Source organism: Choloepus didactylus, chromosome 7, assembly GCF_015220235.1.
Source record: "Choloepus didactylus isolate mChoDid1 chromosome 7, mChoDid1.pri, whole genome shotgun sequence".
Taxonomy (NCBI): domain Eukaryota; kingdom Metazoa; phylum Chordata; class Mammalia; order Pilosa; family Megalonychidae; genus Choloepus; species Choloepus didactylus.
In genome coordinates this window covers 133,407,803-133,427,570 of record NC_051313.1, presented here as the reverse complement: position 1 = coordinate 133,427,570, position 19,768 = coordinate 133,407,803, and the positions used below count along the sequence as shown (strand labels likewise).

Here is a 19,768-nt window from a genome sequence, read left to right as displayed (position 1 = left end):
ACAATGGCACCTTCAAGGGGAGTTTTGTTTCCCAGCAGCAGTTCTCCGGGACGCTGCTGTTCTCAGCAAGGCCATTTTGGCAATTGTCAGGGACACAGAGAGCTTCCCGTGAGATGGGAAATAATGTAACTGCTCTCAGCCCAGTTCCTGGGAGGGTCTCAACTCGGCTGGCTTGGGTACAGAACCGTCTGCAACCCAAACTCCTTCCTGTCCTTTACAAATGAAGCCACAGCTTCTAGGCAGCTCTGCCCTAGGTTTTCATGCATATGGAGTAGATGTGCCTTTCCTCACAAGATTACACACAAATATGGAAATTGGGAGACAGTCCTTCTTGCTTATTAGCTGTCTGATCATTCTAAGGGAAGACCAGCATTTTCCCAATCGAATATTTTCTCTTTAACCCAACTGGGGATGGGCAGAGGACCCATTCCCACAGAACAGAACTGTGTAAAATTTCAAACCTTCGGTGGTCTGTGCCAAGGCATCAAAGCAGGGGGTCGGGGGGTGGGGAGGGGAGGCCATGGCCGAGGGAATCTCCGCTTGAAGGTGTTCTAGCCCAGCCTCCCTAAGGCCAGACAGGATTCCAGTGGGGGTGGAGGCGGGGTAAGTGGGTATAAGTGATGAGGAGAGCCATATGTTTTATAAAAATAGGATTAACGGCACAGGAAAAAAAAAAAAAAAGAAAAGATGCATTTCTCACACAATAAAAGAGCATCATAGGGAGAAATGTCCAGAAAAAGGCAGCAGCAAACGGTTCCATAAGTACAAGAGTAATGAAAATAAATACAGCTTACAGGCCTAATGAGGAACATTTCGGAGCAGACTGAGACCTAACTGATACAAATGAGGATCATTACCTTCCCTGGGCTCTCCTGTTCAGTGTAGGACAAAAGCTGTGCAAATAGAAGGAGATGACCAGGCTATAGCAGAATTATAAACTCACACCAGACACAGTTCCCTTAATAAGAAGAACCATTTTTATCTCCAGTCAAAAAACCACTAGAGAGCCTGAAGACTATTGATCTAGATGACTCGTAGTCATTCCCATCCTGAGGTAACTAATGTTTTAAGTGCCACCCACATCTCCTTCCTCCCTCTATGCATAAGAACTTCCCTTATTAAGGCCTGGATGCTAGAGGTGATTCCAGAGATGATTCTATCTCAGGCTGAATCAGTCACACTAATATGATTGATTAAGTGCCCATCCTATGTGCTAGGCCTTGCACCAGGTACCCTTCTTGGTTTAGGAGGCAGGTGTTAGCATTATCCCCATTTTAGAGTTAAGGCAACTGAGGTTCAAAGAGGTTAAGTAAGTTGCTCGAAGTCAAACAGTAACTGACAGGTCGGAGATGACAGCAGAAAACCAGCTTTAATAGGCTGTTTTTAGGGTAAGCCTCTGTAAGGAGGTGACAGTGATGAAAATGAGAGGCTACATTAGGTAGACAGGAAGGAAAGAATCATTCGAAGCAGATAAAGGACCTGTGCAGGGGCCCAGAGGTGGAAAAGAGCTTGGAAGGTTTGAGGATGTTTCTAGTATCTTTTGCTGACTAACAACCTACTCCAAAATTCTGGCTTAAAACACAAATATATATTTATTCATGGTTTTACAATGTGGGCAGGGCTCATGGGGCAACTCTTCTCTGCTTCATGTGCTGTTAGCTGGGGCAACTCCACTGGAGCTGGAGGATCTACTTCTAAGATGTGACATTCACATGGCAGGAAAGTTGGTGTTTCGCTGTCAACTTGGAGCTCAGTTAGGGCTGTCAGCCAGGGCCCTTGGTTCTCCTCACGGCTGCTAGGGCTTCCTACAGCATGGCAGCTGAGTTGCAAGAGGGAGAAGGTGGAAGCTGCCAGTCCTCTTAAAGGCAAGGCCCAGAACCGGCACAGTGTCACTTCCTCCATATTCTATTGGTCAACTCAGTCAAAATCTCAGTGCAGATTCAGTGAGAGGAATAACAAAGCATGAAAACAGCCAGCAAGATGGGAGCATAGTTAACCAGGAACAGGGAGGAAGGAAAGGAAGTATCCTGGAATACTAAGGAGGTTGAGAGAGTTTGCAAGCCTTTTTTGGCTATGTGAAGGAGTTCGGATTTCACTCTAAGTACGATAAGAAACCCTCCCACTTTTGCATCTTGTACATTCTCATCCTCAAATATGAGCTCTCAAAAAATACCATCTGTTGCTCAGCGACCACGTATTAACACACCAGGCTTCTAAGACACAGAAACATCAGTATGTCTCACCAGGTACTGTAGCAGGTGCTGCAAAATGATTGCTACCTGTTTTCCCAACTTCCCACAACCTTTACACACCTTACACTCCTGAAAACCAAAAGGCAACAGCCCTTCAGTTTGCCAATCAACTATCAGACATTCTTGTCATCTTTTATCCTAACAACCCTGTATTATCGATACACCTTCAAGATCAGGGAGCCTGCAGTGCCTGTGCAACCTACTCCCCAGTGCTTTAGTGTCTTTGTGATTAAAGAAATGGAAACATTTGTGCAGATTAAAGTCACTGGACAGGGGAGAATGAGGAAGAATAGTTTCCTTCTACTGATAGGGACCTGGACTTCTCTGCACACCAAAAGATATAAATGTTAGGATACCATGGAAATTAGGATGCAGCTGTTGAAAATGTATTAAATACCCTCTGCACTGAGGATACCAAGATAAGTTAGGCATACCTCAAGTTCTTGAATTGTTAAATTTAGTGAGAGGAATTATCCATAAATAGGTCTTTTCAATACAACATGGTGAGAAGCATTCATAGGAAATAATGGGATCACAGAAGTTGGGAACCTAACTCAGCCTGTGGGGATAGCAAGGCAGAACATTGGGGAAAAGTCTCACCAGCGTGAAGAATCAAGAATCAAAAACCAGTGTGTGTTGAGGCTGGGGGATGCATGATAAGGCAGCATGGAATATAACTTGATGGCAGGTTGTAGTAGCCAGGGACAGAGAGGAAGAGCTGGGCAGTGGGCAGCTTATGGAGGGCTATGTACACATATTAACAAACTTAGAATTTGTTCTGTAACTGTCAATGGTTTTTAAGGCGGGGAATGACTTGATCAGATTTATGTTTTAGGTCAATTTTTTCTAGTGGAAATACAAAGAAAGACAATATTGGGGCAAAATTGAAAGCAAGGAGAGGCAATAGGAGATACCCAACTTAAGAGGAAAATAATGATAGATCTATGGTATAATGGAGGGGACAGAAAATATAATACAGATCTGAGGAACATTTATGAGGTTGAATTTCAAAAGCTAACTATTGATTTGGTATTAGAAGAACTGGAGAACCCAGAAGATTCCCAGAACTTGGGAAAATGAACAAAAAATGAGAAGAAGGTGCAAGGAAGATCATGATCCCAGATGAAAATACTGAATTTGAAGTATCTGGTGGCATTTCACATTACAGACTGCCAGTGTTCAAGGGATATATGAGTTAATGTTTCAGGTTCAAAATATAGGAGTTCAAGTTTAAAAATAGATATTAAATCTAGAAAAACAGTTATGTGCATTCTCATCAGATAGGAGACAGACGACACACTTGATTGAGATTTTTTAGATTAAGAAGAATAGAACATAGACTGGAGTCCTCAGGCTCATTAATTTTTGAGAGAGGCCAAGAAGAGAAGTGGTCATAGAAGAAGAATCAGGAAAATGTGGTATCATGAAAGCCAAGGAATTTGAGATTGAAGAAGGAGGGATGGTCAACAGAATCAAATGCATCACAGGAGTCTAGTCAGCTAATTCATTAACATAAAAGTGGCCACTGGGTTTAATGGAAGCAGAAACCAGATAAATGGTTTATCTGGCAGACTTGAAAGAAGTTTGGTTGTGAAGGTAAAGAAAGAACTAGCATATTAGGGGGTGAATTGAATTTTCTGTTTGTTTTGTTTTGTTTTTTTTAAGGATAGGCAAGACCTATCTTATTAAATGAGCTAAGGGAAATTAGCCAATAGAAAGAGGGAAACAGTTTATGACACAAGATTTGGAAGTGGTATGAAGAGTTGGAATCAAGGGGTAGGCTTTGAACCAGAGAAGAGGCAAGTTTTCCTCTTAGGCTGGAGGAATAGGTTCTCTCTACTTCACATAGTACGTAAGGAGATAGGACATTGAGGAAGTTAATTTCTGGTGGTATGCCTCCCCTTAGTATTTTCCAAGCCCAAAGCAAGATTACCAATAGATGTTCATATATCTTATATTTGAATATTTAAAAATTATAAATGAAGCAAAACAAAAACACAGTTAAATAGGTTCTATCCTCCTATTGTGACAAATATTCCTTCTTTACAACTTGGGAAGCCAAGTTCTAATTTAGAATCTTGGGATCCTCCGATTTCCATGCAGAACATGGGGCAGGGGAGAGTCAGCCCATGTCTCAACTCTCTTTTTTGCAACCACTGGTCCCCTTCTGCCCCACAAGGAATCTGACAAATATTTATATAGATACCCAAGCTTGTGCGCCCAAGCTCTGTCCACACATCCCTCTGCAAACAGCTGTTCTCAGGCTACCCCTTGGGCCTCGAGATGCAAACACAATGGGTCCATCCATTCTTGGGAGAAAGGATTCTGGGAAGAGAAGGCTTTTGACAATTAGTATAAGGAATTCCGAGGTCCTGTGTACTCATAGCACAGTCTAGAAAGTGGCATGGGGGCTCTGGGTGGGCATGTCTGTTTAGCACCACATGCCCTATGCCCTGTAGCAAGACACCCATGTCTAAAGCACAGGGTGCAGGACAGGAACCCCTTTTGCCCAGACCTTGGGGAGGTACAGTCTGGAGCCTCCATTTTCCTGATGAAATACAAAAAAGTGAAAGTTATCTGCTGAGACTAAAGTTTTGGGTGGGATCCATCCAGAGGACTCAATGCCCCCTTGCAGGTTTTGTTCTTTTAACTCTTGGGAAACATTGTATCAAAGCAGTTTGCCAGGAGAATTCGTTTCTTAATTTGCCATAGAAGCACCCACCAGTCAAGCAAATGTTGATTGGAATCTCAAAGGTACTACAATTTTGCAGGCTTTTGCTTGCTAGATTTTTTTCCTCTTTACTGCCAACCTGAATGGGCCCATAAAGTTTGCTTTGTGCCAGAAACATGCACTGGGCAAAAAAAAATGTGAATCACAAAACCAATTTCAAAAGCCAGAGAGCTATTGAAACTGATTTTGAATCAGTAGTCCCTAGCAATGCAGAAAGTAGGAAGAGATCTGTTCTTCATGAAAGCTGCAGGACTTGGGGGCAGAGAGGGTCTTCTCTCCTGCCTGAAAGCAAGTCTGAGCTCAAATGACATCCAGGCCCAACAAAGGCAGGGCCAGCAGAAAGTGGAATGTCCAGAGAGCATTACAAAGACTTTAAAAACAATATTAACTTTCATCCAAAGAAAATTAAACACTTCAAAAAGGAAAAAACTATGAATTAAATAATGCAGCAATGACTGAACATGAGTTATACAACTTTTAACATTTTTACTCATTTATAAAATTTTCATGTGACTTTAAGAGTCTTTTAACTTATCTTCCTTATATTAGACCTGAACATTGGCCGAATGATGCTTTTTAAATATAAAGCTTCTAAAGACCTTTTCTCCCATTAATTTCCTATAATGAGTGCTGAAATCTAATTATTTGCATTTTTATGCTGTGAAAGCTGAAATATTGAGCGGTTAAGTGACTACTCAGTGAACAAGTGGCAGAACTGGAAATAGCATCCAATATTTTATCTTACCTACAAGTCATACTTCTTGCTAACCTAATGGTACCTCTTTCCACATTAATCTACTTTATTCATGGCTACTGAAGTCCTGTAGGTATAGCCCATTTGGAATCTACAATCAGTTAGCACTTCACTATATATTAGATTCTGTTAAATAATTTCGTTACAATAATAAGGGGGATAGAACTTGAAGCCAGCCAAAGAAGAATCCTCCTAAATCTCTGATGACAAAGTGTTTAAAAATAGTTTATGGCATGTCACCCAATGTGCCATGGGGCCATAAAAGGAAATCTTGGTTTGGAAAACAGGTGGAAAGGAAAATGTACATGAAGGATTTAGATAGATTAATGCATAATGTGTTCATAATATATGCCTTATATTAAATCTCTCTTGTCGTCTGGACCCCTTCCCCCTTCCACTGTAATTACCCTCCCTCATAGCAATTATTATTGCCCACCTCGTTTTTAGATCTACGAATGTGCATTTTTCCCCCTACTACACATAAAAGGCAGGGATGGTCTCTCATACACTTTGGTGGCCTCCCACAGTGCCTCACTAAGCCTTGCTAATGGTGGCTGCTCAGTAAGTTGTTGCTGAATGATAAATGAATATTTTGGACTACATCCCTAGTGTCTAGAGATTGATGGCCAGCAGAACCAGGTCTACCTTTTAGCTAAACCCCAGGACCCTCGTCAAGGACAGAGCACTGGGTGGGATGAACTGCAGGTCTAAACCAGCAGCAATTCTCAACAGCTGCTGTTGGGATGAAAAAGAAAAGAAAATAGGTACAAGTCCCTCATTTAATTTGCACTCTGACTGCAAGGAGGAGGATACAAGATACCTTTCTCATCAGGCCAAAAAGATCACGTGGATAAAAAATAAACCTCTTAAGTGGAAGATGGTTATCTGGACTATATGGGGAACTCCTTTATGGTGAACTGATACTCAGGGAAAATCTGTTCATTGTGACTTAAAAAGGAAAGTCCTAAATAATTATGAAGCATCATGTGCACCCAAAGAAATGAAGTCAATAACAGTAAATCAATGTGTGTTGTATCTAAACTAAACCACAAAAGTAGCTTTTTACCATTGCATGCAAATGATGTCTGGGAAATAGCCTAGTTTCAATAATTGCACAGCTGTGGGCAGTCTGGCTTCCAAAATTCAGGATGCAGCTTGATAACATGTGTCAGACCCATAAAAGGGTTAATTTTGAAAACAGCCACTTTCACATACAGATGGAGACAGGGCGCCATCATCAATGTTTAATCAATCAATAGGCATTTATTCCTATGATATAAAGTTTACATTTCCCTCCATCTGGAGCAAGAGGAGAAATATAAGGAAGGGAATCTGTCAAAAGAAAATTACTTCTTGTTAGCTTTGCCCCTGTAATTTTAGTTAGGCTTAGTACATGTTAATCTCTTTTATGACCTAAATAAAGCAACAGAAAGTGATTTACTTTAAACCTCTTGTGAATTTCGCAAACCCTTTGTCCTAAACCCAACAATTTAGACCATGCTTAAGGATGCACTGTCATATTTCTGTCTTATAACCTGATACGAAAATTGGCCTGTTACTTTGTAGGCTCCGTTTCTTTACCAATTCTGTAGTTGAGATCACTCATTCCCTCTCTTTCTGCAGCAACTCTGCTCTTTGTTTTAATTTCTAAATCTAGGAGACAATATGGTAGAGTGGAAAGAGTAAGGATTTTAGGTTCCAACGGACCAGTATTTGAATTCCAGTCCCACGGAATTGCCCCTATTATGAGACCCAAAATAATGTTAACCTCTCAAGACTCAGTTTCTTCATCTGTAAAATGGTTACATTAATGTCTGTCTCATAAAATTGTTATAAAGACTACATGAAATAACATAGGAAGTGCCTGGCATGTGAAGCCTATTTATTACATGCCGAGGTCTTTTCCCCACCCTCAAATGGGATCACTTACTTTCTCAGCATTTAGAATGGCATTTTGTCAGTGCTGTTGTTCGTCTTTTTTGTTTTATTTCCTAGACTGTGGCTTGCCCTTTCGCAACGTCAAAGCACTGCGTAAAAGGGTAATTTGTGTCTTCCGTTTCTGGAAAAAAAAAATTAGTAAAAACAAACAAATAAATAAAAACACAAAAACTGTTCAACCATGCAAATGTGTTTAGTTGATGTCCAGAGAGTAAGAAAGTTTGATTATTACCATTCCTGGCCGGGGTGGGTGGTGGGGGTGGGAGGGTGAAAGTCCATACACTCCAGACAGAAGAAAGCTCCTTGCCTAAACTTGTGAATGATAGAATATGTGTACTATTCTCAATCAGATGTGATCTCCTAAATGTTCTTAGTAAAGAAAGACATGAACAGAAAGCCTCCTCAATATGCTCTCTCTGTGCTGCTAAGATTTCCACATTCATTTCTGCAATATTAAAGGCTTCCAAAGAAAGGGATCTCCAGTCCTCCCGTACTTTCAGGGATACTCATCTATTACATCCAGAAACCCTCCAGGTAGAAAATAGCGAGCTGCTGCCATTGTGTTTAAATCCCTAGATCAATGCCTGGCACTTTAAGGTAATAAATAGTCAGCTCTCATTGAAGCAATTTCTCTTTAGTTCCTGCCTACTTGGGCAGCCATCAGAACACAGCATAAAATCAGTAGGTGCTAATGAATAATGAATAAATGCTCACTCCCAAACCAGGCTATCAAATGAAAAGTTTAACTCGATTTCAAAATCCAAACCATTGTTCACCCACTTGTTCTGCTTTTTGCCATCTGTATTTCCTACCTTTCAGTTCACAGGCTGCTAAGCCACTAAGCAAACCTATCCCACCTAACAAGTTCAACCTGCTGCTTTACTCTAACTAGACTTAACATTACAATGAAAAAAAAAATCCTTCTATATCAAAAGTCTAGAGCATGGAAATCCTGACTGTTGAGTAACTCGGGGCCACAAGTTGTCCATTGCGCATGCTCACACCACACACTCAACCCTGTCGAGGCAGAGTGGCAGGGGTTTTAATTGTAAAGGGAGGGGCAATGGCTGGACAAAGTGTAGCCAATGACCAATCCCCTGGACTGAACACATGAACTAAATGAAATTCTAAGCTCCAGCTTAGAGCACATCAACTTAAATGAAATCCTAAGCTGCAGCCCCCTAACCAGTAGAAAATTCCATCTCAGTCATTACTGGAGTCCCCACCCCTAGGTCCTATGCAGGTCCCTGGATATTGTTTTATTTACTTTTTTCATTTAACTTTTTTTTTTACATTTTTTATTGTGAAATATAACATATATACAGAAAAGTGATAACTTTCAAAGTATGATTCAACAAGTCGTTAGAGAGCAAATTTCAAAAAATATTATGGGTTACAATTCCACAATTTCAGTTTTTTCCTTATTGTAAAATATATATACAGAAATGTGATAACTTTCAAAGTATAATTTAACAGGTAGCTACAGAGTACATTTCGAAGCATATTACATGCTACAGTTCCACCATGTCAGTTATTTCCTTCTAGCTATTCTAGTACCCTAGAAACTAATACATAAAGATTCAGTATTCATAATCCTTTGTTAAATCCTATCTTGTCATTTGCTACCCTTCCCTTTTGTTTGACCACTTTCTCAATCTTCAGGGATATTTAGGCAGTGACCACCCTAACCTGTTCATATTGAAAAGGGGTGTCAGCATTATGGGGAAGGGGCATGCATCTGACTGATGTTCTTGAAGAGGCTGTTGCCTCTGGGTTTGGGGACTTATCTGGAAAATGAACACTGCAGGATTTAAGTTTCTGAAAAGTAAACTTAGTGAGTGAAAATTTCATAGAGTCTCAGATATGGGTATTCTTTAGTATTTTCGGGACTACTGTTGATTAGGGCTTGGCATACTGTGGGCATTTGGAATATCTAGCTGGAGTTTGAATAAGAGTAACCTCCATAATAGCCTCTCGACTCTATTTGAAATCTCTTAGCCACTGAAACCTTATTTTGTTATCTTTCCTTTCCCCCTTTTGGTCAAAAAGGCATTCTCAATCCCTCGATGCCAGGGCCAAGGTCCCTGGATCTTAAGCAGCACCAAACATCAGGGACGCCCCTCTGCTCATGAGACATTGGAGGACACAGAATACTACAGAGGGCTCCACACTCCCAGCCCTTCAGGATATGGCAGTTCAGCTGCTTCTGCTCTATTCAGGTGACTCAGAAAATCTTTGACAAACTGGAAGCCCTGACTCCCAAGGTTCACCATGCATAATCCCTTCCAAGTTTTGCTCCTCCCTTGGGTGGCTGGTACCTGCTCCCTGCTACTGATGAAATTCATCAATCTCAAGCCTCTTCCACTACAGGGTGAAAGAACTCACCCTCCTTCTCAATGCACTCCCATCTCTCCCCTTCTTTTTTGAGGATTCCTAATCTCACCTGAGCTTAACCTTTTACAAAATTCAGGAAGAGCTTCTGCTTTCTCTCCCTCTATAAATCTCTCCTGAGGCAAAGAGGGCAAAACCTGGAATTCTGCTTGAAATAGGAAGGGTGGACAAGAGTCAGAGAAGGAAACAAAACTGAAATCCAGTCATATTGCCCTCAAAAATAAGTAGGAGACAAGAGTTGCCCTTGACTTCCCGGCCTGGAACTGGGTAGGACGAACTCTCCCTGATGGAGAAGCAATAGGAGACACAGTTAAGAAACGTCAGCTCCAGGGACACGGCTAAGTGTGAGAACCAAGGAACAATCAAGGGTGTTTCAGGGCTGTGTCCCTGTGTGCCTTCCCACCCATCCCTCAAGTGATTCTGGGCAGAGTTTCACCTGGGTTGAGAGTGGGCGTGGATTCAATGGAAGAGGAAAGATGAAATGAAAGAGTCATAACACCAAAAGCATGGCAGGAATCTGCAAACACAAGGTCATCCCACTGTGGGACCTAAAATCCAACTGGATGTTTGGGAAGAGGTCACCCATCAGTGGTCAAAGGGATGACCAGATCGCTACCAGCAAGGGTGCTGAGGAGGAAGAGAGAGGCATAACCAAAGGACCCTGTCAGTGCCCAGAGCCAGCTTGAAGGGGCCCTGAAGGCCAAGCAAGAATGGCAGAAATCATGTCAGCCAAGGCTACTGGGAGCCATGCCAGGGGATCCTGGGATCCCACAGCTGGAGGTTCTGGGTAAAGTCCACTTCTGCTGCCATTTGTCATTGTAGACACAGACTTGATTATGCCTTGCCAAGCTGGTATTGCCTTGAAGACTTTAGTGACACTTCCAAACACAAGTAAAACCCTTTTAATTTGATAGCAAACAGTTCCTCTTCTTAAATGGCAAGTTCTCTTCTCTGGTGCCCATGTGCTTGACTGAGGTTGAACTTTTAAGCAAATGCTTATGGGAACAAGAAGCAATGATTAACAAATTCATTACTTCAATTACAGCACAGGGTAACGCCTCAATAAATGTTTGTTGTTGCTGCTGATGCTGATAATTAAAATCCTGTTTATAGATGGGTTGTGAGGTATAATCATTTCATAACTATATAAATCCTTATGCCTTGATGAGAACTATCATTATGGGCAAATGTTGACTAAGGCTGAGCTTCACACATACCATAGAAATTCAAGTCTATAAGCTCCTACTCGCCAACAGTAATGAACTAAACCAAACTAAAGGGACCTCGGTTCAAAAAACAACTGCTTGCGCTGACAGTAGAAGTGCAGGTCTGATCCTAAATCAACACATCTTGTAGTCATTTTCCCAGATTTTACAGACAAGCTGGACATATCTGACAAATTTTGCATGAGACTTCTGATATTTCTTCAGCATTCAGGGACTCTCATAATTTATAGTGTCAAAGGTCCTCTCCCTGATTTAGTCCCCAAAGTGTTTCAGGGAGGTTGGGAGAGCGGATGGGCCAAGAGCTTCTGGAAGTTTCCATGATCCTGTGATACATCTAATGCCACACACTGGAATTTCCCCAGAAATAAAGAGTAGGAGCCCATTCCTGAGGAGACCATCTTGTCCTTAGACCAACCCCAAATTTTATTTTTCTAAGTATCAGTCAAAATCAGTATGAACTAAAGGGCTGGGCTCTTCCTGTTAGGGACACAACCACATTTCTTTCTAATTCTCACAGTGAGTTAAAGATTGAAAGGAAATAGAAACTGGATTCCTTTAGAAACTTCTCTTGGCCCACCCCCAACATTTAACACACACGTACACACACTCTTTATTTAATAATGTATCAGATGAAAACAAATTAGAAGATACTGTAGGTAAGGGAATGAGAGTTAAGTCAGGCAGTAACTTTTAAAAAATCAATACAAATCCAAACCCACATTTTGCCACCAGTACCATCCACCTCAAACAAATGAACTGAGGGGTTCACAGCAAAAGGACCACCCGGTGACAATTCCGCAGCCTAGAGCTGGGGATGGGGATGGGAGTGGAGGCATGAGTGAGGTTAGAAAGTACAAAAGTATGGAAGGGGCAGTAAACACGGATGTGCTTTTCTCTGCTGCATTTCTCTATATCTCTCTCATTCAGATGTTTCCACTGAAAGGAGGAGGTACGGTAGAAAGCATTAGGATTATTTTAAAAAAATTCAAAAAGAAATAAAAAGTTTGTATTTAGCTTCTGGCATTCAAAATTGAAAAGATAATTGTTTGAAAGCCAGACTTTGTAAAGAGAGGGAAAGAGGGAAAAAGCAAGAGAGAGAGAGAGAGAACATTTTTCTAAATGCCTTTAACCTACAGGGAACCAAGCCTGAGAGTTTAGAGTTTCTTCATAATGTAAATGAGATTTCCCTTCCATTTAGGCCACTAGGCCACAACCCTGGTTACCCTAAAGTAGACGGAAGATATGCCATGGTACCACAAGCTCAGTGGCTTAAAACAACAGAAATTTATTGTCTCGTTCTGGAGGCTGCAAGTCTGAAATGAGGGTGTAGCAGGGCCCTGCTCCCTCTGAAGGATCTGGGATGAGCCCTTTCTGGCCTCTCCCTGGCTTCTGGTGGTTGCCAGCAGTCCTTGGCGCTCCTTGGCTTCAGCTGCAGCACTTTAATTTCTGCACCGTCGTCACACAGCACTCTCTCCTTGGTCTGGCTGTGCCTGTTCTCCCCTTCTTATAAGGTCACCATTCATATTGGATGAGGGCCCACCCTGACCCAATATGACCTCATATTAACTGATTTTTATCTCCAATAATCTTAATTCCTAATAAAGTCACATTCTGAAGTGCTAGGGCTTAGGACATCAACATATTTTTGGGGGTGAGGAGGGGACAAAATTCAACCCATAAGAGGGAAGAAAAAAATCTAGAGGTTTTCCCCTCTAGTGGGGGAAAGTGGGAAGAGGATGGGAGAGAGGCTGAGCAGGCAACTTCTAGCATCGCAGCCTGCTTCCCAACCCCTGAGGCCCAGTCTTGGTAGGGTAGAGCTTTAGACACATCCAGAAAGGTATGGGAGACCCAGAGAACTTTGGGGCTAGTGGCATGTTCCTGAGGTGTAGCAGGGCAAGACTTCTCACCCAGCTAGGGGATAGGACAGCATTGTCAGTGGGAAAGGGCCCGATGGTTGATAGGTCTTTCGACATCCCCCTCCCCAGTGGCTGGCACCAACGACTCCAGACAAACTGTGTGCTCCAGTGTGAGGATACAGAAGTGGACAGCTGCATTAGGATGATGCAGCTCTCAGGTTGGGGCTTGAAGAAAACAGGCAATGGCCTAAACCAGCGGTAGGTGCTAGCTCATCAGTTCCCAAAGGCCAGATGGAACCAGTCATGTCTCAGTGGGCACCAGACCAGGGAGGAAGGAAAGGCCAGCCACTCTGTCTGGGAAGACAACGAGAATACAGGTGACCTCACCACCAGGAGGTCACATGCCAAGTGGGAGAGGAGCAGGGATAGAAAATCTGAGAGATCCAAGGAGGTGGAAGCTAAAATAGGCATCAGACTAGGTTAAGGGAATTTTAACCTTAGATGGTACCTCTATCCCACCTGCATCCCCACTCCCCAGCAGACAAGGGCTTGTGAAAATATTAGAGCAAACTGAGACACCATGTTTTCTTTGGGTGGATGAGCCTACCACAAGCAAATTTGCAACTTGAGTCCAGTAGCTTCCACAAAAGTCTAAATCAGCTATACATATAGATGGAAGATTCTGAGACTTGGAAGAAGCTGACATTACTGACTTTAAGAATGTAAAATTTCATTCTTTAGCAATGTTAGTTTGTGCTGTGGTATTGGTTTTACAATGACATATGTTTATGTATAATCTATATGTTTTTATCTTTTCAAATTTTTCCAGTGTACGTGCATGTGCAGCAGAAGGTTTTGTCTTCTCCTCCTTTGTGCCATGCCTGGGTTATCCCCACCACCACCAGCGCATTCTAGTGTGGGTCAGAAGATCCTTCCAGCTCCATCCAGAAACAGGAAAGGAATAACCGGCCTAGGGGTGAGGCAAGGCCAGAGAGAGAAAGAGGAACTGAAGGGTCCATGGGAGGTGGGTGAAGAGGGAGAATAGTCTCAAAATGAGAAGTCTTCCCCCAAGTCCAAAGAGAGGGAACCACATGGGTGACTGCAGGAACAGAGAATGAAGCCTCCCATGTCTGCCCAGAGGGCAGATTGTGGCCATCAGAAGAAGTCTGAGGCCACTTCCTGATTCCTGCCTAAGGGGATTATGGGTTGCAATGGAGACACTTAAGCAGAGGTAAGGAGCTATATGCCATGTGTGTGTGACAGAGAGAGAGAAAGTGGGGGGAGGGAGGGAGAGAGAAAGAGAGAGACACTAACAGTAAGACTGGCTAGTAGGAAATTTACTGGGAATGGGCATTCCAACCTCCAACAAAAAAGGTATGTTGACAATGTTAACATCTACAAAAAGAATCAGTCCAAATACATTTTAAAGTGTTAATCTTGTTCCTTTCTTATAATATTGAGTAATTCCAGTGATGATGATTGTACAACTAAGTGAAGATAATGCGAGATACTGATTGCTTATCTTGGACAGAATATATATGCTATGTGAAATTAGGAACCCCATACTCGATCTTGAAGCTTGCTCTTATGAAACTTATGCCTGTAAAAGGAAGTCTTCCTGTAATTATGCCTAAGAGGCACCTCCAGAGGACCTCTTTTGTTGTTCAGATGTGGCTTTTCTCCCTCTAAGCCCAACGTGGCAAATAAATTCCTTAACCTTCCCCCTACATGGGACATGACTCCCAGGGGAATGAATCTCCCTGGCAAAGTGGGACATGACTCCTAGGAATGAGCCTGGCCCTGGCATCAAGATATTGAAAATACCTTCTTGACCAAAAGGGGAAAAGAAAGGTAACAAAATAAGGTGACAGTGGCTTACCTTATTGACTTCAAATAGAGTCAAGAGGCTATTCTGGAAGTTAACTCTTATGCAAGTTCCAGCTAGAAATCCCAAATGGCCACAGTATGCCAAGCCCTAATCAATAGTAGTCCCAAAATACCTAGATCTCCATCTGAGATTCTATAAAAGTCTCACTAAGTTTATCTCTCAGAAACAAATCCACCAGAGCATTCCTGTGCCACTAAAATCCTAAAACCCAGAGGCAACACCCTCTTTAAGAACATTAACCTGATGCAGCCCCCTTCCCCATAATGTCAACACCCCTTTTCAATATAAACACTTTAGGGAGGTCACTGCCTAGTCACCCCTGAAGATCAAGAAAGTGATTAAATGAGAGGAAGAGGTGGCAACAGACAAGATGGGATTTAACAAAGGATTACGAATACTGAATCTTTATATAAATATAAATATAAACATAAACATATACATATATTTTAGATGCTAGGGTATTAGAATAGCTGGAAGGAAATAACTGAAATAGTGGATCTGTAACCCACAACATTCTTTGAAATTTACTAACTACTTGTAAATTATAATTTGAAAGTTATCACTGTTCTGTGTATATGTTAAATTTAACAATAAAAATGTACTGAAATATTAAATGATAAAAAAATATTGAGCCATTCCCATAGCTAAATAATATTTGACTCAAACTTTCTGTTCTAAGGTTTGACCCAAACTTTCTTTGTTAACCGGGATAGAAGTATATTACACAGAGATATTGCTGGCCAGAAACAAAAGTCATGGGTTAAGTGATACCAGATTTTAAAGGTGCTTTAAACAAGAGCCCTATTTGTGTGTGTGTATGTGTGAGAGTGTGTGTATGATTGTGTGTTTTACAACCAGCAGTGCCTTCCAAAAATTAAAATATATTGAAAAAATGGATGAAAACGAGTGTTGGGATGTAGTGGAAATAAATATATCACCATTTCTGCTTCCTCAAAATGTCTTCCCCAAAAGTACTTGCTATTGAGACCTCAGACTGCAGGAAGGACTCTGAATACTCTTATCTGGACAACCTGTTTCATTGTTTTATTCTCACTACCTCAGCCCCTACCAGTGTCTTCACTCTTTTTCATCTTGATCCTATATATCTTCAGATTGAACAAACATGAAGAGGCAAGAGGGCAGTCAAAAGGAGCAAAGGATGATTGCAAAGAATTATCTTGAAGCTTACGAGGGTTTTCAAAGAGTAAGAAATGGTCATGGTTGGGAATGGGCATCAACTTAACTGCTATAAATCTAAGTCATAATTCACACAGAGCCCCTCTCCAAAATATACTAGCTATCTGAGTGGTGGGTGGGGTGGGGAGACTAATAGTCTAAAATTCATTTCAACATAAACTCAGTTGGGATTGGAAATCTTGACAATTTAAATTTCCTCTACAAAGAGAGGAAAAAAAGGAAGCAATATTCTTCCTTTAATCTGTTGAGAATAAGGGGACATAGGTATGAGGAACCATGCATTTGTGCTGCACCTTTGAAAACAGAACAAAACACAATGTCCTGAGTATAAATTGTTGCTTTCTGAAGTGAGAGCTTCTAGCAAATTCTTGAGGAAATGTTGCCACCTTCTGGACAAGGGGGCAACAAGCAGCGGCCATGAACTTTATATCCAGCCACTTATAAACTCATTTACATGGGTTATTAAAACAAATTTTGCCTTAGCTTCTTTCATTTTCTATTATTATGCCTGCACAACTTCGATATACTAAAAAAAAATCTATATCACTATAAAATCAGTAATCATATGCAAAATAGAACAGAAAGCCCAGGTAAGCAGATCTTCAAGGGTGGAATAATCAATCATCACCGATGAAGTTTACCAGATTTTTAAAAAATCGCATTCATAGGCTTCTTAACTCTTATAGGGCTTGGAGGAAAGCTGACAGCTGTTTTCCCTTTTATAGTTTTTTTTTTAAATAAATACTTACATTTCTCTTTTTAAAAATAGGTTCAAGTTTGCCTAGCTAAATAGTCTTGAACTTGATTTTTTTCAATATATTTTAGTATTTTAAATTTACCAGTAATATTTAGAGAGCAAAAAAATGAGATGCCAGTACTCCTATCCTTTTTAATGGGCCTCCTTCTTATTATGCAACATGGTTTCAATAAATAAGACAGTTAAGATAGACAGGCTAATTTATTTGAACAACTATGTATTGTGTCCCTCTGCAGAAAAATAAAGACAAAAGAAGGAACCAATTCCTGCCACTACCACAAAAAGCCCAAGGTCATGTTATGGTGTTTATATCTCTAATGTGGAGACGTCTTCGAGTCTAGAAAGTTTCTTTCTCTGCTGGATGAGCACACATAAAGGACCCATACTACTTTCCCTTCTTGGGGCAGAAGTGTCCCCTTCATTTAGCTCCTGGCAGAGCAGTAAGGGGGAGATGGCCCCATTTCTCTGAGAAGCTCAGTTCACTTCTGTAGGATGTGGTTGATGAGATGGCCAAAGCTGTCCACCCTTGTCCTCATTTACAGAGGGAAAAATATCAAGGTTGAGGCCCAAGCTTGTAGCACATCCCTCTGCCCCTCAACTCTTGTGGCCATTGGCCAGGAACCCAGACACATAAGTCCAAGGTGGCAACTTGATTCTGTGCTAGATGCTGCCTCAGTTTCCTCGACACTCAGCCTCTGGCCACAAACAGCAGCACTTGCTCTGGCACCCAGACGAACAAAAGAAGTGCAAGAGAATGAGGGACATCACATTTCCCTCTGACCTACAACAGGAAGCCAGTGCTTTTCATTGTCCTCCAGACACTCACTGAGATGACTACATCAACTACCCGCTGTGGGGCAAGGCATCAGATTGTGCCTGGGCAGGAGGTGCTTGAGGAGGAAGAGGGACTCAGCCACCAGCGTCCCCAAGCAAATTGCAAATTACTAGCAGCCCTGCTACTTTAAAAGCACAATCTAAAAGGTGGACTGACTAGCAGCCTCTCCATGGAGTCAGTGTCATGCAAGCACAGAGGAGGAAAGGGGTTGAGGGGATGTAGGGGAGAAATAAAAAAATCCCTTAGAAATCTCCTTGTTTGGACTGGGCTAGTCCCTGACACAGAAATAACTTTGGTGCTGGTGATAATCTGGGCCTACAAGTGCTAAATTGATTCACCGTCCTGCAGACACCCGGGGGGCTGAATGAACATCAAGGAATAAATGCATTAATCATGGCACAGCCTCTGTGCCGAATGCACTGGAAGACCACTGTTCCCAGCAGCAGTGATCGCGTGAACCTTTGCACGGGCCACATGCTCAGAAGTGGCTGCCTGGCCTCTCATTACCAAGAGAGTGTATGTATGCATTTGGGGGGGTGGTGTCTGACTTTCTCTAGAACACACATTTAGAAATAAATGCATTTATACTTAGTCTTATGTTTACAAAGGAGGTGGGAGTAGAGAAGATCTTTGGACCAGAGTCATTATAGATGAAACACACACACAAACACACACACACACACACACAAGCTTTCAGGGAGAAACAGAAAATAATGTTTTGCAATTACGGTCCACAGCTGCTGTGGTTCCAATGTGCTCGCACTACACAGGTGCTGCCATTATAACAATGAATAGCACACGTTAACGGTGCCATCCATAGGGGTAATAATACTGGGGTTGAAAAGGTATTTTCATTTGCAGCCTGATGTTAGGAAGAAAATAAAATAAGGCATTTCACAGCCAGCCTGATGGCTCAGCTGCCACTTGGGAGGCCCAAGCCAAGATTAATCTGGGATCCTGTGTGTGCGTCTGACAGTTGGAACCTGGCAATGGTTGCTGGGGGAGACCATGGACTCTCTTCTTATTCTTACTAGAAAGGCTGATGACCATTAATTGGGGAAACTGAGACTCCCCATAGTTTATAGAGTTAGCAGCCTCAGCTATGTCTGCCTGGCACTGAGCAGTCTCCAGGTACTGGAAATGTTTTTGGAAAGAATACTAGAAAAGGCCCCACTGGGTGGAAGGTGGAATGGCCCCTGCAGGGCAGGGTGACTTAGGAGGGAGGCAGTTTGGTCTCTGGGCCATGCCATCATTGCCCTCCACCCCACAACACAGAGATGCCCTTCCCAGGCAGGGCAGAGCAGTCTCAGCTCCAGGCTGAAAAAAGCCAGCCAGCTTTGCCCACCTCCTGGCCCCTCTTCCTTTAAAAGCCCTGCAGCAGAATGGGCATGGCATCACAGCATCTCACCAGGTGCCAGAACATCTCAAATCACTAACCCTTCAACCTAGTGGAAGAATTACTCCTCAGGCATCCAGGACATTCATGGAGATGGATGATGGAAGAAGCTGAGGAGGGGAGATTATGGAGTGGTGAGAAGAGAGTGAGCTTTGGAATCAGAAGACAGAAGATCAGGTCTCGGCACCACCACATGCCAGCTCTATGGTCATAAACAAGTTATCTGAGCTCTCTGAGCCTCTGTAAACCAGGGATAATAGTATTTGTTCCATACGCTTGTAGTGAAGTTCCAATGATACCAAATTTGGGAAAATGCTTAAGGCAAAGCCTGAAATACAGTAGGCAAATAGTAGAAATTAGAGTAGCTTCCATTTCTCCACATTCATCTTCCTGAATGGGTCTATAAATAACTTCTAAGCAATTTTAGGCAAGAAAAAGGAAATCTGCTTCAAGAAAGAAGAAAGAAAATGTATTATATACATTTCTGTCAGTACCATAGAGTCAGCTCAAGATCAAATATTCCAGGCAGACTTAAAAAGAATGTTTA

The 19,768-nt window shown here is 42.0% G+C and overlaps 1 protein-coding gene across 6 annotated transcripts in view; it reads right to left on the bottom strand.

The window, feature by feature from the left end:
• Window positions 1-4,488: 4,488 nt before the first annotated feature.
• MBOAT1 (membrane bound O-acyltransferase domain containing 1) overlaps window positions 4,489-19,768 on the bottom strand; it is a 200,429-nt gene continuing 185,149 nt past the window's right edge. Inside the window, exons 15-16 of one of the 6 annotated variants that reach the window (XM_037843797.1) lie at window positions 7,668-7,796; window positions 4,489-4,577 (exon numbers count right to left, since the gene is read on the bottom strand). In XM_037843797.1, coding sequence (XP_037699725.1) covers window positions 7,729-7,796 — 68 coding nt within the window. In that variant the 3' untranslated portion in view covers window positions 4,489-4,577; window positions 7,668-7,728. Of the gene's footprint in view, window positions 4,578-7,483; window positions 7,797-19,768 lie in introns of those variants that run through there. The other 5 variants (XM_037843801.1, XM_037843799.1, XM_037843802.1 and 2 more) reach the window with 5 other exon arrangements.